The following is a 23,453-nucleotide window of genomic DNA, read 5'->3' on the forward strand; positions in this document are numbered from 1 at the left end:
TGTGCATGGTGTCTGAGCACATCAGGGAAGCCCTAAATGAGTTTTTAAATTCATAAAAGAAAGGGACCTTGTTGTGAATGAGAACTTTGAGGAGCTGGGAAACAGGCTTGAACAGATCAAGATTGATTAAGTTGATGTGCTAGAAATTTTGGCAAACATTAAGATTGCTAGGTCTCCAGGACCAGACCAGATTTATCCTAGGTTGCTCCGGGAAGCAAGAAAGGAGGTTGCTAAGCCGCTGGCGAAGATCTTTGCTTCCTCACTCTCCACGGGAGTCACACTGGAGGGAAGCGAATGTTGTTCCTCTTTTCAATGGGGGAATAGGGAAATCCCTGGCAATTACAGACCAGTCAGTCTTACGTCCGTGGTCAGCAAGGTTTTGAAAAGAATTTTGAGGGAATAGGATTTATGACTATTTGGAAAAGCATAGAGTGATTAAAGGCAGTCAGCATAGCTTTGTGAGGGGCAGATCATGCCTCTCAATTCTTATTGAGTTTTTTGAGGAGGTGACAAGACAGGTCGACGAAGGTCGAGCAGTGGATGTGGTGTATATGGACTTCAGCAAGGCATTTGATAAGGTTCCCCATGGTAGCCTCTTTCATAAAGTCAGGAGGTATGGGATACAGGGAGATTTACCTATCTGAATTCAGAATTGGTTGGCTGACAGATGGCAGAGAGTGGTTGTAGAGGTAAAGCATTCTGCCTGGAGGTCAGTGGTGAGTGGAGTCCCGCAGGACTCTGTTCTTGGGCCTCTGCTCTTTGTATTTTTTATAAATAACTTGGATGAGGAGGTTGAGGGGTGGATTAGTAAATTTGTCGATGACACAAAGGTTGGAGGTGCCATTAATAGTATCAAGGGCTACTGCAGGCTGCAATGCGACATAGACAGGATGCAGAGCTGGGCTGAGAAATGGCAAATGGAGTTCAACCTGTTAAATGCAAAGTGTTGCATTTTGGAAGGTCGAACTTGAATGCTGAATATAGGATTAAAGACAGGATTCTTGGCAGTGTGAAGAAACAGAGGGATCTTGGTGTTCAAATACATAGATCCCTCAAAATTGCAACCCAAGTGCATAAGGTTGTTAAGAAAGCATATGGTGTTTTGGCTTTCATTAACAGGGGGCTCGGGTTTAAGAGCCGCGAGGTTTTGCTGCAGCTCTACAAGTCCCTGGTGAGACCACACTTGGAATATTGTGTCCAGTTCTGGTCGCCCTATTATAGGAAAGATACAGAGGCTTTGGAGAGGAGGAGGAAGAGAGGTGACCTGATCAAGGTATACAAGGTAATGAGAGGCATGGATAGAGTGAATAGCCAGAGACTTTCCCCCATGGCAGGATTGACTGCCATGAGGCGTCATAGTTTTAAGATATTAGGAGGAAGGTACAGAGGAGATGTCAGAGGTAGGTTCATTACGCAGAGAGTTGTGAGCGTTTGGAATGTGTTGCTAGCAGTGGTGGTAGAAGCAGAGTCATTGGGGACATTTGAGCAACTGCTGGACATGCACATGAACAGCAGTGAATTGAGGGGTGCGTAGGTTAGGTTATTTTACTTTACATTAGGAATAATCCTTGGCACAACTTTGTGGGCCAAAGGGCCTGTTCTGTGGTGTACTTTTCTATGTTCTACGTTCTAATGCATAATATTCAGCACTGAAAAGTTGGAAATCAACTGCAGTGTAATATCTTCTACACGATATAGATTATTCTACTCTAGTATAGTATGAGAATCAAAGTCTCTGGTATTCAAATGAGGTTAAAAATCACACAACACCACGTTATAGTCCAACAGGTTTAATTGGACTATAACCTGGTGTTGTGTGATTTTTAACTTTGTACACCCCAGTCCAACACCGACATCTCCAAATCATTCAAATGAGGGCAGGGTAGGTGCTGGTGGTGATTATAATTATAATTAGCTCCTAATCAGCTGATTGTATCTGAAAGGAGCATGTAATTAATGTTATATCAAATTCTGTTTTCATACTATTTATGGTGAAGGGCCTGGGTGCTGTGAATGAAGGACATTGAGGAGATGATGAGCTAGGATTACATGGGTTATAAAACGCAGAACCAGACTAATTCACACTAACCAGTTCATGTGTCACTCCAGCTTCCTCATGATTCTCATAGAAACAGAAAATAGAAGAAGTAGGCCATTCAGAGCTGAAAATGTGTTGCTGGAAAAGCGCAGCAGGTCAGGCAGCATCCAAGGAACAGGAAATTCGACATTTCGGGCATAAGCCCTTCATCAGGAGTAGGCCATTCAGCTCATTGTGCCTGCTTTATTATTCAAAATGATTATGGTTGATCCTTTATCTCTACATTAATGCTACATTCCTACTTCCTTTCCTATTCCTTGTTGCCTTTAATTTCTAGAATGTTATTTATTTCTTCTTTAACCACATTCAGTGACATGTTGCCACAGCCTTCTATTGTTGAGATTGCCACAAATTTAACATCCTTTGGGAGAAGAAATCTTTCCTCACCTTGGTCAGTAAAGGCCTATCCAGTATCCTGAGACCATGACCCTTCATTCTGCAACCACCTCCAAACACCTCGCACAAGTCAGGGAAACACTATTTGTGTTCTAGTGTGTCCAGCCTTCTGGATTCTATGTTTCAGTGAAATCCTCTCTCATTCTTCAAACACTAGTGAATACAAGACCAGTTAACTTAATCTCCTCATATAACAAACCTCAAAGTGTGGTGCCAGAAAAAAACAGCCAGTCAGGCAGCATCCGAGGAGCAGGAGTGTCGAACTTTCAAGCACAAGTTCTTCATCAGGATTCTCATCACATTTTGACTCTGATCTCCAGCATCTGCAGTCCTCACTTTCTCCTCATATAACCAACCTGTCACCCAAGAGTCAGTCTGGCTCTCTTCCAATAAATTTAATATTGTTGATTTTCTATTGCCTTCTTTCTTAAATATTTATCTATTTTCCCCTTAAACACATCAAAACTCTTCACCTTAACCACTTCCTGTGTTGGTAAATTCTAAATTCTTATCACTCTTGCACAAAGAACTTTCACTGAAGTCATTTTTAGATTTTTTGGTGACTATCTTATATTGATAACCTCCAGTTATGTTCTTCCCCACAAACGGAAACATCTGCTCTCTACATCTAGATTAGATTAGATTAGATTAGACTTACAGTGTGGAAACAGGCCCTTCGGCCCAACAAGTCCACACCGACCCGCCGAAGCGCAACCCACCCATACCCCTACATTTATCCCTTACCTAACACTATGGGCAATTTAGCTTGGCCAATTTACCTGACCCACACATCTTTGGACTGTGGGAGGAAACCGGAGCACCCGGAGGAAACCCACGCAGACACGGGGAGAACGTGCAAACTCCACACAGTCAGTCGCCTGAGTCGGGAATTGAACCCGGGTCTACAGGCGCTGTGAGGCAGCAGTGCTAACCACTGTGCCACCGTGCCGCCCACTATTTATCTACTTTATCAAAATATTCATACTTTTAAAGACTTCTAATGCACAGCCACTTTTGTTTTCAACAGTAAAGAGATCCAGCCTCTCAATTCTTTCCCAATATGTAAACACAGATATTCTTAGTATCATTCCTGTAAATCTTTTATTCTTTTTTTTCTTGTTGGAGATTAACATTAGCTGGTATTCATGTGGTATGTAATATGCACATAATCAGTTATTTTTCAAGTCTTGCCGTAGCTTGATACGAGTTGCTTCAGTATTGGAGTAATTGCGAATGGAGATCATCCTTGTGCAATCATCAGTAAACACCCCTGGCCTTATGACAGTTCATAGGTCATTGAAGAAGGTGATGAATGGTGATTAACAAAAATGGTTGACATGAGGATGCTTCCCAGAGAAACACTTACACGGATGTGATCATGTTGCAATTATTGCCATCATCTTCCTGTGTGTCAGACATGAATTCAGACATTGGAAAGTTTCCCCTGCATTCTGTGTTAGCCTTACTAGGTGCTTCTTGGTGCCATTACTTTATTGAATCTTTGAAAGTTACAGCACACAAGGAAACCATTTAAATCATTGTGCTCCTACTGGTTCTTTGAAACAACAGTCGTACTTAATTTCACAATTAATTGGCCTTAACCTTGTAATTTCCTCATCTTCAAGTACCAGTTCAGTTCTCTTTTAAAATTATTTATAGAATCAATTCCAATCATTTTCTCAGGTAGAATGTTCTATGTCCCAGCAACATTTATCCTCTTTGGTCTACATATTTCCCAATTATTTTAAATTTATAACTTTTAGTTATTGACCCGCTTATCAGAAGGATTAATTCTTGCCTCCATCAATTTAATGAAAGCCTCATATTGTAAAATCCTGTTAGGTATCTCTTAACTTTTGACATTCCAAAGTTAGAATAATTCTCACCTTTCCAACTTCTCCTCATCTTTTTTTAAAGATTAGATTACTTAGAGTGTGGAAACAGGCCCTTCGGCCCAACAAGTCCACACTGACCCGCCGAAGCGCAACCCACCCATACCCCTACATTTACCCCTTCACCTAACACTACGGGCAATTTAGCATGGTCAATTCACCTGACCTGCACATCTTTGGACTGTGGGAGGAAACTGGAGCACCCGGAGGAAACCCACGCAGACACGGGGAGAATGTGCAAACTCCACACAGTCACCTGAGTCGGGAATTGAACCCAGGTCTCTGGCGCTGTGAGGCAGCAGTGCTAACCAATGTGCCAAATCTTAGTAATTTTTCACTGCATCCTTTCTATACCTTCCCTGAAATGTGGTGCCAGAATTATCCGTAACACTCCAAGTGAGGTCGAAGCAATGATTTATAAAATTTCTACATTATATCTTCAGTTCTACATTAAATTGAGGGCAGCTGCTCTAACCTGGCATTGCTGCCTGAGTCAAGGCTGCAATGAGTTTGTAGCTGCACAGTTCTGAATAAACCCACATTCATGACTACACAAATCAGGAATTTGTGCACAGAGTTCAGTTATCCTCCTGCAGCTATCTGTCCATTAACAACTGCAGTACAGATACAATTTTAATTCAAAGTCACTGTATAAGGAAGGTAATTTGAGTCCTAAATCTAGATTCACAGTTCAAATGTTTATGATTGGTGTGAAGTGTGCATTACTTTTAATTATATTAAGAAATTGCCTGTAAATTTCAGTTAGATTTTCTACAGAATATACTTTTTACTAAAGGGAAACAAAAGGCAATGAAATTAAAGCTGGAATCAGTATGGGGAATGTGAATCGACTGAAACCTACACAACTTGCCTATGGCAGCAAGGAAATTTCTAAAATGCCTTCAAATTCATTGTCTGAAATTAGTTCAGTTATCTCTACTGTCTCTAGCACTCAAGTAGAATAAACTGTCTTCCTATGAAAAGTCTCTGAGTAGAGTACCTAAAAGGTTTGGGATATAACAAATATGTGATGGCAAATCTTGCCATGGTGTGCCATCGTGAACTGACTCAAAGGGCCTCCAGAGAGCAGTCAGTTCTGACCTTTGCACTCCTGGCTAAAACAACTTAAAGAAATTTTCAACATTATTTTGCAGCCAGAGTCGATGAGTCACAAGGCAGCTTGAAGCTTGAATGAATCAAACCATTGGAAAGATGCCAATAGTCCAGAGGGTTGTGAAAATGGCTGAACAAACTTTTGGGGAGATCATCAAGCTGTTTGATGTAAGTTACCATCACTGAACCATGAACTCCCATTCCTTTGCTACGGTCTTTTGCTCATACATCTTGAGTAACAATATGATACAGATCTTAGAAACACTTTTGGGAGTCCAACACAAGTGTGGACCTTCATTTACTTCCTAGGTGAGGTTGTTCATTAGGCCTACAACCCCTGGATGCGGTCTGAATACTCGATTAGGACAACTGGCAGCACTGACACAAATAACAAGGAGAAATTTACTGGGACAGGTTAAAGTACTTAGATGACGATGCCCTATAAATGAAACTTTTTTGGAATGGAATCCTGAACTGCATCAACTCAACATTCATGAAGAATGGGAAAATCACCTGATTGGCTTTGTGCACATGGAGTGAACATCAACTTCACCAAGTTGGCTTATGAGATGGCTAAATGGAATTTACTGTATGGTGTATTAATTAGGACTTGTTGTCAATGTGTATAAAGAGGCATCTTCATCCCAGAGACATTGATGGCTTCTTGACTTCACATTCATCATTCTACAGAAAGTCATCCAAATGCATTGAGTTCATGAGTTGTTGGTGGTAATGATTTTCAAACCAACACGAGCAGAGGGAATTGGCTGATCACAGGCAATGACTATTGGTAACATTAGAGAGGTATCATCCAACTGCTGGTGACCATCTAAATTACCTAAGTGAGCAGCAGGCAAGAAAGCATGATGAACTAAAAAAAGTTCATCTCTATAAATTCCTTGATAAATGTGTGATACTGCATTTTGGAAAGACAAATCAGAGCAAGACTTATATACTTAGATGGCAAGATCCTAGAAGTGTTGCTGAACAAAGAGATAGTTCATTGAAAGTAGACAGGATACTGAAGGTTGCATTTAGTGTGTTTGCCTTTATTGGTCAGTGCAATGAATAAGGAGTTGAGAGGTCATATTGCACCTGTACAGAACATTGGTTAGGTCCCTCAGCTAATAGGAAGGATGTTGAAAGAGTTCAGAAAAGATTTACAAGGATGCTGCCAGGTTGGAGGGCTTCAGCTATAGATAGAGGCTGAATAGGCTGAGGCAATCTTCCATGGAGCATTGGATGCTGAGGGGTGACCTTGTAGAAGTTTATAAAATAATGAGGGGTATAGATAGGGTGAATAGCCTTTTCCAGAGGGTAATGGAGTCCATCTTGAGTAACAACATGGTACATTTATTTTGGTATGGATCAGTAAATTCAGAGTCATGATGTCATAGGTACCAAGGATTTACTGTCTGTCTTTCCTAAAGTTCAAGAAACTCTGTTGTAATGTCAGTAGGGTTTCCTTACTCTCACACTTGAATCCCTTTGTAATAAACATTATCACGTCATTTGTTGTCTTAATTATTGCTGTACCTGTTGTACTTTGACATTCATTTATAACATAGTTCAGATTGTTCTAAATATCAAAATTTCCTAATCTCTCACCATTCTAAAAAAATCCTGTTTATTTTTCCCTACTAAAATAGAAAACAAAAAATTCTCCACATTATATTTAATTTGCAACTGTCTTGCCCAGTCACTGAACCTGTCCAAATTCTTTTGCAGCTTCTTTCCAATTTTCTCACAGAAAGTGAAGTGTAAAATTAGCTATCACCTATAAACTTGTAAACATTACTCAAGGTATTGTCTTTCAGATCATTTAGAGTCATAGTCATGGAGTCATACAGCATGGAACCACACCTTTCAGTCCAACTAGGCCATGCCAACCATGTTCCAAAAAAACTAGTGCCACCTGCCTCCACTTGACCCAAAAGACAGAGGGCATAGGTTTAGGGTGAGAGGGGAAAAATATAAAAAAGACCTAAGGGGCAACTTTTTCACGCAGAGGGTGGTACGTGGATGGAATGAACTGCCAGAGGGTGTGGTGGAGGCTGGTACAATTGTAACATTTGAGGCATTTGAATGGGTATATGAATAGGAAGGGTTTGGAGGGATATGGGCCGGGTGCTGGCAGGTGGGACTACATTGGGTTGGGATATCTAGTCGGCATGGACGGGCAGGAGTAGAAATTAGACCGTTTGGGCCATTGAGTCTGCTCCACCATTCAATCACGGCTGCTAAGTTTTTTCAACTCCATTCTCCCATTTTCTCAACCCCATTCTTCCGCTCTCTCCCCATAACCTTTGATCTCCTTGACAAACAAGAATCTCTCTGTTTTAAATATACACAATGACCACAGCCTTCTGTGGCAATTAATTCCACAGATTCACCACTCTCTAGTTGAAGAAGTTTCTCCTTAGCTCTGTTCTAAAAAGGTCTTCCCTTTAAGGGTTGTGCCCTCAGGTCATAGTCTCTGTCGTCAATAGAAACAGCCTCCGAACATCCACTCTCTCCAGGCCGATCAGTAATCTAACTTTCAATTAGATCTCCCTGCAGCCTCCACATCCCCCCCCCCCCCGCCCCCCGCCCCACCCCACCCCCACACCATCCTTCTAAACTCTATCCAGTATTCTCCAAGAGTCTTCAGATGTTCTTCGTATGTTAAGCCTTTAATTCCTAGGATCATTCTTGTGAATATCCTCTGAATATGTTCCAGGCCCAGTGTGCCCTTCCTGATATGAGGCCCAAAATTGCTGATAATAGTCCAAATATGGTATGAGGCCTCAGGAGTACATCGCTGCTTTTATATCCTACTACATTTGAGATGAATGACAATATTTTATTTGCCTTCCTAACTACCTGTGAGTTTACCTTACCAGAATCCTAGGACTCCGGAGTCCCTTTACACTTCAGATTTCTGAATGTCCTCTGCATTTAGAAAATAGCCCAAGCCTCTGTCCTTCTTATCCAAGTGCATGACCTCACACTTTCCCACATCATACTCCCATTTGCCACTTCTTTACCTACTCTCCTAACCTGCCTAATCTTTCTGCATCCTCCCCACCTTCTCAATACTATTTGTCCCTCCACCTATCTTTGTATCAATTGCAAACTTAGCCAGAACGCTCGCAGTCCCTTCATCCAAATTATTAGTGTATAAAGTGAAAAGTTGTGGTCCCAACACTGACCTTTGTGGAACACCACTAGTCAAACATTTCTATTCACGAACTTATCCAAATGCCTTTAAATGTTGTAACTGTATCTGCACCCACCACTTCCTCTAGCGGTTCATTCCACATATGAACCACTCAGTGTAAAAACCTTGCCCCCATGTCCTTTTTAAATCTTTCTCTTCTCACCTTACTTTTTGAACCTCCCCATTCTTATCTATTACTCTTATGAATTTATAAACCTCAATAAGGTCACCTCTCAATCTCCTACAGTCCAGTGAAAAAGATCCCAGCCTACGTTTATAACTCAAATCTTCTACTGCCGGCAACATCCTGGTAAATCTTTTCTGAATCCTCTCCAATTTATTAATATCCTTCCAATAGCAGGGCGAACAGAACTCCAGAAAAGGCCTCACCAATGTCCTGTCCAACTCCAGCATGACATCCTATACTCAAAAGGTCTGAGCAATGAAGGCAAGCAAGTTAAATGCCTTCTTAACCACCTATCTACACCGAACACAAAGTTAAAAATCACAACACCAGGTTATAGTCCAACAGGTTTAATTGGAAGCACACTAGCTTTCAGAGCGCATCAGGTACAAAACCACCTGATGAAGGAGCGGCGCTCCGAAAGCTAGTGTGCTTCCAATTAAACCTGTTGGACTATAACCTGGTATTAAGAGATTTTTAAACTTTGTACACCCCAGTCCAACACCAGCATCTCCAAATCATGACTACACGGAACACAAATTTCAAAGAGTTATGCACAACGTGCAGAGGCTCATTTTAGAACTCAGATGAGTTTTGTCTTGAATATTTAGAGAACAAGGAGGCTAATAGGTATATCAATATTTTTTAATGTAAGTTAATCAGCTGGAATGATACACTAATTATAACATTTGTTTGTTAAAATGGTATTAATTATGTTAGGAATCTCACAGTTTGATTTAAACTCAAGTATTCCTAAACAAGCCTAAAATGAAACAACTTAACTAAAAAACACTAACTAAACCTGACCTGGGGACTGGGACTGGGTAATAAATGTAGTCACACAGGTGGGAGACTGGGAATGGTTTGTGAATGTAGTCACACAGGCTTAAACAACACATCCTTTAACTCACCAGGAACACAATGATACAAAACCATTTCAGACACATACATTTTATGCATTGAAGCCTTAAGGCAACATCAACTCACATTCACCTTCAACACATTAAATGTTGTGTGAAGGCACTTAAAATCCAACACTTAAAATCCACAGTCACAAAAGGAGATATTCAGACAGGTGGTCAAAAGCTTGATAAGTGAAGTAGGTTTAAGGACATTTTTAAAAGAACAGTTTGGAGAAGTTGCCAGAGCATGGGGCTGAAGCCGACATCACTCAATGGAGCATTTAAAAATGAGGAATGTACAAGTGTCGAGAATTGGAGAAGTGCAGATATGTTGTTTGTAAGGACAGTGACAGTAACACAGATAGGGAGAAATGAAGAGCTGGGAAGTTTGAAAACAGGGAGAAGAATTTCAATGTTTAGCTATAACTGTTATCATTGGAATGAAAACCAGGCAGATTTGATTAGCTGAAGATGATACACTATGCTTGAAATCTTACCAGACAAAGCAGAGATGAAAACTCACTGCAGATTCTCCAGGGATAGCATCTGGAAATCACTCATTTCAAATGTCAGTTGACTTAAACTGAAGAGATATGCTGGTATTTCCCATTCACTATGCCCCATTTTGAATTTCAGCTTCAGTGCAACTTACAAGTCAGTTAATTTTAATCCAAGCTACAAGTGAAAGATTCACGAGACAGAAATGCTTTCATTAAATATAGAAAACACAAAGCATATAGCACGCCCTTGGGAAAAGTGGAAAGGGTTTAATATTGTTAGAAGAACTGTGATCATGTAACTTCAACTTAAGAATTAGAAAGGATCAGGGCTCACAATCTCAAATTTTGTAAAGCATGGACTATGACAGGTATGTCGTCTTCTTCTCTTCCCCCAGCTGCCTCCCCCCACCCCAAAGAAAAAATGGAACTGTAGATAAAGCTTTTGGCTAACATGATGATTCACGAAGTTCCTTTAATTGAGAGTGGGACCTATTTCTTCCTGAGATGGAATTATATCAAGAGATATCACAGAACATTATAGCATAGAATGAGGCTAATTGGCCTATCATGCCTACACCAGCTCTGTTGTATGGATTGTAAATAGCAGAGGCCTGATCCTTGTGGTGCCTTCCTGCAATATTTCATTTATTCCTCATGCTCTGATAATTAACCAAACCACAATTCATGCTAATATATTACTTTGAAGCCCAAGCCCTCATTTTATGTAATACTATAACCTCTTATAATACCTTACGGAATATTTTTTGGAAATCCAAATACTCTACATTCACTAATTCCAACTGGCATGCCAAGTTAGCTACCAAGAACTTGAATAAATTTGTCAAATGAAAGTTAACTTTCATAAATCTGTCTTGACTCCCAATAATATTTGAAATTCCTAAGTTAACAAATCTCCAATTAATATAGAGTTTTAGTAATTTCTTGACAGAATGATTTGCATTTGTTTTCTTTCTCTCATATCTCAATGAGGTCACTTTGGCTACCTTCCTAACCATAAGGACCAATCTAGAATGTAGGAAATCAGAATCAATAGTCAGTTCTTAAAAGTGGATTTCAAGGTTAATGAAATTTTGCCCTTTATGACATGTTCAGCACTGTCTAATGACATAGCGCGTGTATGAGAGAGAGAGAGAGAGAGAGAGAGAGAGAGAGAGAGAGAGAGAGAGAGAGAGAGAGAATACATACTACTAAATGTAAAAATGACCTATCCTTCAACCAGGGGCAGATGGGAGTTGAATACTTAACTGTAATATTTACTTTTTTCTCCTCCATATTGCGTGTGCATGTTTTGGAAACAAATTTCTAAAAAGATGCATTGGAGCAGGCCTACCTGACCCAGATTTAAGGAGGGATGGCAAGCTTTTCTTTATGATCGAAATGAATTTAGATGATTCACTCAACTCATTCCTATGGGGAGGGGATTGTTTTATGAAGAAAGGTTGAACAAGTTGGGCATTAGAGTTTAAGAAAATGAGCAGTGATCTTATTGAAACATACAAGATCCTGAAGGAATCAGAAAGTGTGCATATAAGGAGAATGTCTCCACTTATGGAGGTCTGTAGAACAAGGGGATACAGTTGAAGAATAAAAGGATTTGCTTTTAACATGGAAATTAGGCCGTTTTCGCACTTCTGGTTATGGATAGGCTGTAGAATTCTTTTCTGCAGGAAACAGTGGAGGCTGAGTCATTGAATTTACTAAAGACAGAGTTGGACAGATTTAAATAGACAAAGGAGTCAATGGTAATGGGGGAAGTCAGGGAGATGGAGTTGATACCACAAACATGATCTTATTGAAAGGCAAAGCAGGCATCTGACTGCTAAGTTCCTTAATTCTAAATATGAAACTCAATTTGGTCCCAACAGCAAAGGGGCTCTGGTTTCTTTCTAATGGCTGCTCCCACATACCATCAAATAACAGTAACCCTGTAAGATTGAGCTGAACAGACCTCCATTTTGTTGGTGAAATAACTGCACAGAGGCCCGTAGCCTGTCACCAAGTCAGCTTTCATGTACTTGTGTACAGTGCACTGGCTGTGATTAGCCAGCTCAGAGTCAGTCCCCTGACCCGAGGAGATTCCAAATCCCCTGTTTATATTATTTTATTAAACAAATTACAAAACAGTTTACAAAAAGTTAACATTTACAGCTGTATTCAACAGCAATTTTACAAGGGAGAGGAGCAGCAAAGCCAGACCCCAAACCCTACCGTTCAACCAGTTTACAGGGAGAGGCAGACAGACCTCAAATCCCAGTATCACAAATAAAAGACAGTGACAATGTCATTTGTACACAAAAGAACAATCCAGTTATATAAACTGGTGCATACAATACACACCTGGCAAGCCCCTGTCCCTCCCACCTTCCGACCACTCTAAGGCAGCCCGTCCCTACCCACCTTCTGGTTCTCGGTCCACCCCATGCCCCGTCCAGTTCTCGGTCCGCCCTGACACACTTTTTGACCACCTCTAGGACAGCCTGCCTCGGCACCCGCCCGGGGTGACAGCAGTCAGGACGGCCTACCCACCTTCCAGCATCACTAACCACCCTCAGCACCTTTCGACCACTGGGGGCAGCCCACCCCGGTACCTGCCCAGGGTGACAGCGCTGAGGATGGCTACCCACCTTCTGGCTCTCGGTTTGCCCCTACGTACCATTGGGCTCTCACCCACCCCGATGTGCCATCTGGCCAGTGGGCTATCTTGGCACACCTACCGGCCACCTCTAGGACAGCCCGTCCCCTTCCCTGGGACGACAGCATGCAGGGTAGCCCACAAGCGTTCCGGATCTCAGCCCACCCCTACGCACCTTCTGGTGCGTGGCTGCCCAGACACCTTTTGACCACCTCTAGGGCAGCCCGTCCTGATTACCCCTTCTCAGGACGACAATGCTCAGAACGGCCTACCCACCATCTGGCTCTCGGGGTGACTGGCATCAGGGTGGCCTACCCACCCTCTGGCTTTCAGGACAGCCTACCAACCTTCAGGTTCACAGGATGGCCTACCCGATCTCTGGCTCTCGGGGTGACAGCTTTCAGAACAACCCGTGAGCCTCCCAGCTCACAGTAAGGCCTACCAGACCCAGGGACATGCAAGACACTGCAGGTGATAGATCCAGGAAACACCACAATACAGTTAGTTAGTTACCAAAAAACACAGAGTCCTTTCTGGTACACAGTCCAAATCTATACAGTCTTCAAGATGTAGAATCCATTTCCAGGAGGAGTCCACTCCAGTATACAACGTGCATTGTCAGAAATAGAGTCCACTCCAAACTGCAGAGTCCATTGCTAAAAAGAGTCCGCAACCAAGGGCAGAGTCCACTCCTGCACACCCCACAGGTGTTCAGTCTCCATAGAGTCCTGACCCAGCCTTGGAAATCCAGGCCCACTCACAGGAACAGTACATTGTACAGGGGCAGTTAACTCACAGGGGTTTGGTCCACTCCTAAAGGAAAGGTCTTCACCCAAACTCCAGAATACAGCAAGTGCTGACCTCCTAGCACACACACAGGTGTTCATTTTTCACAGGCCCAGTCCCAGGGCTAGGCCTCCCCACAGGATCAGCTCCTCTAGTGAAATGTCTCCCACAAGGACTCAGTCAAAACCCCAATAAAAAGTGAAGAGACATACAAAGAAAAAAACTAGCATCCAAGGGCTAAGCCCTACCACAAAATTAACATTTCTCTTTTTACTCTTTTTGAGAAAAGGATAAAAGTAACAAACAGGCTGTAACCAGCCAGTGAAACAGCAATCCCCTAATGAGAACGGAATTACACCTGAACACATTGTGTGCATCAGGAGTTTAACAATGAGTCCTCACTAAAAGGAATGCCAGTTAACAAACTGGCTAAATATTTCAGCCAGTTCAGGAATCAGGTTTCCACCCCAGAAAAAAAAGCAGAAACCAACTGCAACTGCAACATACTGACTATAACACAGGGGCCCATGCAGTCATTTGGACTCTGCTGACGCCTCAGCTAAATATATGGGCATATGATTGTATATAAGTCTGTACATTTTTCAAAAATGATAAATTCTGATCTCTGTAAATGTTTACATATGTATGGCATGACCAACTGTACAGACCATCAAATTATTTTATGAATAAAGTATATGTTTGAAATAAAAAAAACTGACTATAATACCAGCCAGTGCAGAGGCAGTCCCCTGACCTGAGGGGATTCCAAATCCCCTTTTTTTATATTTTATAAAACAAATTACAAAAACAGTTTACAACAGTTACATTTACAGCTGTATGCAAGAGACAACAATTTTACAAGGGAGAGGAGCAGCAAAGCTAGGCCCCAAACCCCATTGTTCAACCATTTTACAGGGAGAGGAGGACAAACCTCAAATCCCAGTTCCACATATGACAAGACAGCGACAATGACATTTGTACGTAACAGTATTGTCAAATGTACAAAAGTGCAGACAATACAGACACAACAAGCCCCTATCCCTCCCACCTTCCGACCACTAAGGCAGCCCACCCCTACCCACCTTCCAGCTCTCGGTCCACCCCATGCCCCTTCCAGTTCTCGATCCGCCCTGACACACCTTTCGACCACCTCAAGGTCAGCCCACCCCGGTACCCGCCCAGGGTGACAGCGGTCAGGACGGCCTACCCACCTTCACTAACCACCCTCAGCACCTTTCGACCACCTCTGGGGGCAGCCCGCCCCAGTACCTGCCCGGGGTGACAGCGCTGAGGACGGCTACCTGCCTTCTGGCTCTCGGTCTGCCCCTAAGTAGCACTAGGCTCTCACCCACCCCGATGCACCATCCGGCAAGTGGGCTATCCTGGCACACCTTGCGACCACCTCTAGGGCGGCCCGTCCCCTTCCCTGGGACGACAGCGTGTAGGGTAGCCCACAAGCCTTCCAGATCTCAGCCCACCCCTATGTGCCTTCTGGCTCTCAGCTGCTCTGACACCTATCGACCACCTCTAGGACAGCCCGTCTCGATTACCCCTTATTGGGACGACAGCGCTCAGAACAGCCTACCCACCATCTGGCTCACGGGGCAACTGGCATCAGGGTGGCCTACCACCCTCTGGCTTTCGGGTCAGCCTACCAACCTTCAGGTTCACAGGATGGTTTACCCACCCTCCGGCTCTCGGGGTGACAGCTTTCAGGACGACGCATGAGCATCCCAGCTCACAGCAAGGCCTGCCAGACCCAGGGACACACAAGACAGTGCAGGTGATAGACCCAGGAAACTCCACAATACAGTTAGTTACCAAAAAAAAACAGATCCTTTCTGGTACACAGTCCAAATCTATACACAGTCTTCAAAATATAGAATCCATTTCCAGGAAGAGTCCACTCCAGTATACGATGTACATTGTCGGAAAGAGAGTCCACTCCAAACTGCAAATTGCTAAAGAGTCCACAACCAAGGGCAAAGTCTACTCCTGAAGGCAGCAGATGCACACCCCACAGCTGTTCAGTCTCCATAGAGTCCTGGGCTAGCCTTGCAAAACCAGGCCCACTCACAGGAACATAGTACAGGTGCAGTTAACTCACAGGGGTTTGGTCCACTCCTGAAGGCAAGGTCTACTACCAAACTCCAGGATACAGCAACTGCTCACCGCCCAGCACACACACGTGTTCAATCTTCAGAGGCCCAGTCCCAGGGCTAGGCCTCCTCCCAGGAACAGCTCCTCTGGTAAAATGTATGTCTTCCACAAAGGCTTAGTCAAAACACCAATAAAAAGTGAAGATGCATACAGAAAGTTAAGAAAACTAGAGTCCAAGGGCCAAGCCCTACCACAAAATTAACTTTATCCTTTTCTCAAAAGAGTAACAGGCTGTAACCAGCCAGTCAAACAACAATCCCCTAATGAGAACTGAGTTTCACCTGAAACACATTGTGTGCATCAGGAGTTTAACAATCAGTCCTCAGTAAAAAGAATGTCAGTTAACAAGCTGGCTAAATAATTCAGCCAGTTCAGGAATCAGGTTTTTCCTCCTCTCCAAAAAGAGAGAAGCAGAAACAACAGTAATACACTGACTGTAACACCAGCCAGCTCAGGTCAGTCCCCTGACCTGAGGAGATTCCAAATTCCCTGTTTGTATTTTTTTTTATTTTATTAAACAAATTACAAAACAGTTTACAATCCACATTTACAGCTGTACAAGAGACAGCAATTTTACAAGGGAGAGCAGCAGCAAAGCTAGGCCCCAAACCCTACCGTTTAACCATTTTACAGGGAGATGAGGACAACCCTCAAATCTCAGTTCCACATTTAACAAGACAGTGACAATGACATTTGTACATTAAACAATACGGTTACATACAGAAGTGCAGACAATACAGACCCAGCAAGCCCCCACCCCTCCCACCTTTCGACCACTCTAAGGCAGCCCACCCCTACCCACATTCTAGTTCTCGGTCCACCCCGTGCCCCTTCCAATTCTCGGTCCGCCCTCTCACACCTTTCGACCCCCTCTAGGACAGCCCGCCCCGGTACCCGCCCGGGGTGACAGCGGTTTAGATGGCCTACCCACCTTCCGGCTTCACTAACCACCCTCAGCACCTTTCGACCACCTCTGGGGCAGCCCGCCCCGGTACCTGCCCGGGGTGACAGCGCTGAGGACAGCTACCCGCCTTCTGGCTCTCTGTCTGCCCCTACGTACCATTGGGCTCTCATCCACCCTGTTGCGCCTCGGATTAGTGGGCTATCCTAGCACACCTTTCGACCACCTCTAGGGCAGCCCGTCCCCTTCCCTGGGATGACAGCGTGTAGGGTAGCCCACAAGCCTTCCGGATCTCAGCTGCCCCTACGCGCCTTCTGGTTCTCGGCTGCTCTGACACCTTTCGACCACCTCTAGGACAACCCATCCCAATTACCCCTTATCGGAACGACAGCGCTCAGAACAGCCTACACACCATCTGGCTCTCGGGGTGACTGGCATCAGGGTGGCCTACCCACCCTCTGGCTTTCAGGACAGCCTACCAACCTTCAGGTTCGCAGGATGGCCTACCCACCTTCCAGCTCTCGGGGTGACAGCTTTCAGGGTGACGCATGAGCCTCCCAACTCATGACAAGGCCTGCCAGACCCAGGGACACACAAGGCAGTGCAGGTGATAGATACAGGAAACACCACAATATATGAAAAAAAACAAAGTCCTTTCTGGTGCACAGTTCAAATCCACACATGGAGTCTTCAAGATATAAAATCCATTGCCAGAAAGAGTCCACTTCAGTATACGATGTGCGTGGTCAGAAATAGAGTCCGCTCCAACCTGCAGAGTCCATTACTAAAAACAGAATCCGCAACCAAGGGCGGAGTCCACTCCTGAAGGCAGCAAATGCACACCCCACAGCACACAGGTGTTCAGTCGCCATAGAGTCCTGGCCCAGCCTTGGAAAACCAGGCTCATTCACAGGAACAGTACGTTGTAGAGGTGCAGTTAACTCACAGCAGTTTGGTCCACTCTTGAGGGAAAGGTGTTCTCCCAAACTCCAGGATACAGCAACTGCTCACCTCCCAGCACACACACAGGTGTTCAATCTTCAGAGGCCCAGTCCCAGGGCTAGGCCTCCCCACAGGAACAGCTCCTCTGGTAGAATGTATGTCTTCCACAAAGGCTCAGTCCAATCACCAATAAAAAGTGAAAATACATACAAAAAGCAAAAAAAAACTAGAGTCCAAGGGCTAAGCCCTACCATAAAAGTAACACTGTCCTTTTCTCAAAAAAAAAGTGTAAAAAGAGAAAAGAGTAACACACAGGCTGTAACCAGCCAGTGAAACAACAATCCCCTAATGAGAACTGAGTTACACCTGAAACACATTGTGTGCATCAGGAGTTTAACAATCAGTCCTCACTAAAAGGAATACCAGTTAGCAAACTGGCTAAATAATTTAGCCAGTTCAGTAATCGGGTTTCTCCCCCTCCAGAAATGAGAAGCAGAAACTAACAGTGACATACTGACTGTAACACCAGCCAGCTCAGAGTCAGTCCCCTAACCTGAGGAGATTCCAAATCCCCTGTTTATATTGGTCAGCCAGGGCTTTCCTGATAGGCCCAGATTAGCAACCTCACTCAAGGACCTTGTAGTTACCTCATTCCAATCACTGGAAAAGCACAGATCAGGCAACGTCCAAGGAGCAGGAGAATCGACATTTCAGGTATAAGCCCTTCATCAGCAACATCAGCCAGACTTGCAACTCTGATCTCCAGCATTTGTAGTCCTCACTTTCTCCAGCCTGGTTCCAATCACTACATCCTTTCCCACCAAGTCAAGGGATGTAGATCTGGTCTTTCTATTGTAGCTTTTCTTGCAAAATGTTTGACCTAGGTCTGGTTCGTCTGACTCTGACTTTTTCAGGTGCAGCATGCACTGGACCGTAGCCAGTCTACTGCATCCAGGGTGTCTCAGGAGAGTTTCTGCCTCTTCTTCCGTATCAAGAGTACATCCGCCTTGGACTCAAGAGTTTTCTTCAACACGAGATGGAGGGTGATAACCTATGGTTTCTGACAGGGCGTCTAGCTGTTCTGAGGGGCCGGTGTGCTTTGCATCTACACAGGTTGCAAGGTAACAGTTTTCAGGTGATTCACGTTTGTTCAGAACTGCATCACTTACCCGAACTTTGCAAGTCATGGGACCTGACTCACCTTGTACCCAAACAGGCCACTTCCATGGTTCCGGCACCAAACTTAGCCTCCTAAATTAAACTGTCTCGCTCTCTTAGAGGAGGCATGTGGTAGGCATTTGCATTCCTGTTGTCATTTAACTCCTCCTCACCCCCCCCCCCCCCCCCCCCCCACTGCCCCCTCCAACTGGTTTGGAAATATCAGTTTTAACCTGGTGCGGAGTCTTCTACCGATCAGCAACTCTGCTGGAGCTATCCCTGTTTTTGTGCGTGGGGTGGTCCTATAGTTAAACAGGAACAAGGAGAGTTTGGTATCAATTGTCACTGTAGGCTGTTTCTTTAAGCTTGCCTTCAACATTTGGACTGCTCTTTCTGATAAACCATTGGACATTGGACGGTATAGAGCTGTCCGAATCTGCAGAATTTCCTGCTGGTAAACGATGTCCCATTGTCTGTGACAAGAGTCCATGTGTTGTAAAAAATGCTTGCAGTTTCCCAATTGTCATCCCCGAGTTTACCAAACGAACTTTATGTTCGTCCAACCACTTTGAATGGGCGTTCACAATGACCAGAATCATTCAGCCCATGAAAGGACTGGCATAGTCATCATGTAAACAAGTTCAGGGTTTTCCTGGCCATTCCCACAAATGTGGGGTCACTGTTGGTGGCAAATTTTCATCCTTATTGGTACCCTAGGCACTGCTCGCCACTGCAGATCCAGAAAGGTCTGAATCCTGGTTGCAATGGCCCTTCTGCTACTTCCATTACCACCAGCTTTTTTAGCTTTTGTAGGATCGCATGTCCTCGTGTCCACAGCTGGATATTATCAGCGGTGACTAGAAGAGTTTCCAATAAGTTTAAGACCAAAACAGATTCCTCCAGGGAAGGCACCAACATTGGAATATCAGCCAAAGGAAAAGACAGCTCAAGGCATCTGCATTAGCCACTTGTAGTGTATTCCTCATCCAGTCACAATTGCAGGTAGGTGTGGATCATGTCCAGCTTTTTGAAGGACAGCTCCACTCGCCAGCTTTGTGTCCAAATCCTCTGTTAGAGGGATCGGGTATTTATCCAGCTGTAAGCAGCAGCTAACTGTTGGTTTAAAATCCCATTGAGTTTCACAATCAGTATGGCCGGTGCTGGCCATTCTGCAGACTGCACCAGTTTGATGATTTCTTCGCTCTCAGCCTCCTGATTTCAGGGTCTCCTTTTGCCCGCAAGGCAAATGGAACCGGGCGGGCCTTGCAAAATCTCCTTTTCAACAGGTAAAGTGGCTTTTGCCCCTTTGATAGTCCCAAGCCCTTCCTGAAATATTCCTGAGTATTTCACTTGGACTTCATTGAGGCAGCCATTTTCTAATCAAAAACTGTTGAGCCAATCCAGATTAATCTTTCTCACTCAATTCTGCCCCAATATTTTGGGCCCGAGCCTTTTATTACCATCACTGGTAACTGCACCAACTGCTTCTCATAAGAGTCCAGCATCGAAGTCCTACACTTGATGTGCAATGGTTCCCCAGTGTATGTTCTCAGTCTGGCTAAGGTCTTGTGCAACCTTAAGGCGTTGGAGTTCTGAATAAATCTTGTAAAACATAGATTCTGCAACCTCAGATACAGCTGTGCCAGCATCAACCTCCATAGGGTGGCATGGTGGCTCAGTGGTTAGCACTGCTGTCTCAGTGCCAGGGACCCAGGTTTGATCCCAGCCTCAAGTATGTATAAGGAGTTTGCACATTCTCCCAGTATCAGCGTGGGTTTTACTCCAGGTACTCTGGTTTCCTCCCGCAGTCCAAAGATGTGCAGATTTAGGTGAATTGGCCATGCTAAATTGCCCATAGTCTTCAGGGATGTGTAGGTTAGGTGAATTAATCAGGGGTAAATGTAGAGTAATAGGGTAGGGGAAATGGGTCTGGGTGGATTATTTTTCAGAAGGTTGGTGTGGACTTGCTAACCACTGAGCCGCCCGATGGAGGTTGATGCTGGCACAGCTGTATCTGCAGTTGCAGAATCTGTCTTTAACAGGATCTATTCAGAATTCCAATCCCTAAGTTTGCACAAAACCTTAGCCAGACAGAGAACATGGCCTGTTTCCACACCGTATGAATTCTATGGGATCTGGGTAACCATTTAATCAAACATTAGATTTTAATTGCTTCTGATTTGGATGTCGCTAAGCAATTTAATTGTTCCGACCCACACGTAAGAGGAATTTTCCAGGGTGTGAACTCTCCTTGGTACCGGCCTTACGGGTTTTCTTACTGAAGTTCTGAGTAAGGATCATTGGATCCAAAACATTAACTCTGATTTCTCTTCACAGTTGCCATCAGACCTGCTGAGCTTTTGCAGCCATTTCGGTTTTTGTTTTGGATTTACAGAATGTGCAGTTCTTTCAGTTTTTATTTAGGACTCCTGTGTTGTTTTGAGTTTGCATACTGATAGCAACTACAATGTCTCACTGGCCCAGACCTTGAAGAACCTTTTGGCCACTTGGCTGAGACACTGTTTTGTTGTGGTGTTCTGCTGGCCCAGGGTCCCTCTGCTCAGGATATGCCCTGTGTGAGGTTCTGCAAGCGCATACATTCAAGTGGTGTTCCTCAAGCTCAGTCAAACAGGTGAGGGAGTCCACTTCCACCTGGAATGCCCTGTAGGTCTCATGCTTCACTTGCCTCATTTTATAATGACAAAACCAATTATAGTGCATGTTTGAAGTCCAGTTGAGTTTCAGCTAGTAGGCGCTCCTGCATGGATACGTTATTAATCCCACATACCAAATGGTGTCTCAGCATCTCATTCAGGGTTAACCCAAAATCACATGTCTCCACCAGTCATCTCAACCACGTCAAAACTCCCTATACGGATTCTCTAACAGCTGAATAAAACCAATAGCATCTCAGAATTAGAGTGGTTTGGGGTCATAATATTCTTCAATCAACTCTTGGAAGGTTATAGTGTCTGGTGCATTTGGGAAAGCTAAGCCCCTTATAACCAAAAATGCTGCGAGTCTGCAAGCAATCAGAAGGATTGCTCCTATATCGTTCACCCAGAAAAGTGTCACATTATTTCTACATACTGGGCCCAGTCTTTGACAGCAGGATCAAGTAAGTCTAACTTCCCAAATAAAGGCATGATGCCAGAAATGCTTACCCCCAAATCCAAGATGACTGTGCCAAGTGAATGTTCTTCAGACACATGCTGTTTTCTCCAGTCACCACTGAAATAACTGCAGAGAGGCCGGTATCCTGTCACCAAGTCACCCTCTATTTATTTGTACACAGTGCACTATCTGTGGCCAGTCAGCTCCGAGTCAATCCCCTGAACGGAGGAGATTCTACATCTCCTATTTATATATTGTTTTCTCTCTTTTGTAAGTAAGTGCAGGGACTCAGTAAAAACATGTGCAAAACAATTTTATTCAACATTCCCACCATCAAGAAAAACACCCATATGGCCAGGGAACCAGTAACAAAGCCTGGGAGGGGCAATACTTACATTAAAAACAAATTGGAGCAGGGTGGGTAGGGATTCAAAGTAGAATTGGAGGGGGAAATAAAATGTTCCACCCACCACGGTATCCAACTTTCCATTATGGCATCGAAACTTTTTAAATATAAACCCCCACTACAGCCTTACAGTGGTAGTACATATTTATTCCCCAGTACCCATGTCGTGCATGTGTGCAGGAGTATGACAGAGTGAAGAACGAGTGCAGAAATCTTTATTCATATTCCACCACCAGGAAGAAAGGAAACACCCAAGTGATGAGTGACAAGCAATGCCCTTCTCATCAGAGGGGCAATGCCTTAGTGATAGAAAAAGTGAAGGGGAGGGTAGGGATTAAATCAAAATAGAATCAGAGGGGGAAATAAAGCATTCCGCCCCACCTCTCCCTAATGGCGTCAAAATCCCCTGGTTATATTAGTCAGCCAGGGCATTCCTGATTTGCCCAAGTTAACAAACTCAGTTAAGGATTTCATAGTCAACCAGGTCCAACTGGTTCCAGTAAGTACAGTTCTACACAATAAAGCTGTGGTTCACTCCCACTTAATGGCTTTTCCTGTATTCAATGCTTAATTGAATTCAAATTAAACTTAAGTAATGGAGTGCTGGGTGATTCAGTGTATTAAGTATAAAAGCTGCCCTTCTCCAACCAAAGGAAGAATAATTAGAAGGTTTTTTTTCCCCTTGAGTACACAGGAAATAAAATAACAGGTGCTGCTTTATTTCAAGTATCCAGGGCTAAATTCATCAGACAGAAAAGGAAGATAATTTTACTATCATCTGATATGAAGACTGTCAAAACAACACAGCTCATTATGACTCATTGTGTGACTGTCAAATTATCTTTGCTCAGTCAGTTGTTAAACACATGTTTATTCATAGAAATGTATGCTAAAATAAAAGATTACCCACCTTACTTAAAACCTCAGCCATTTCAAATGTACCAACTGTATCCATGTTAGATGCTATAAGTGGGATTCCAGTGTAGGTCTGTTTGGAGTTGCGGAAAGTAAGACTTCTTTTGAGATCCACCTACAGAGATGAAAAAGAT

General features: G+C 43.8%; 1 protein-coding gene across 2 annotated transcripts in view; it reads right to left on the bottom strand.

Annotated features, from left to right (window-relative positions):
* Window positions 1-23,453, bottom strand: part of LOC132832111 (GMP reductase 1) — a 121,815-nt gene that overhangs the window by 67,001 nt on the left and 31,361 nt on the right. For both annotated transcript variants that reach the window (XM_060849830.1, XM_060849829.1), the window contains one exon: window positions 23,315-23,434. In XM_060849830.1, coding sequence (XP_060705813.1) covers window positions 23,315-23,434 — 120 coding nt within the window. The remainder of the gene's footprint in view (window positions 1-23,314; window positions 23,435-23,453) is intronic.

This window comes from Hemiscyllium ocellatum, chromosome 34 (assembly GCF_020745735.1).
Source record: "Hemiscyllium ocellatum isolate sHemOce1 chromosome 34, sHemOce1.pat.X.cur, whole genome shotgun sequence".
Taxonomy (NCBI): domain Eukaryota; kingdom Metazoa; phylum Chordata; class Chondrichthyes; order Orectolobiformes; family Hemiscylliidae; genus Hemiscyllium; species Hemiscyllium ocellatum.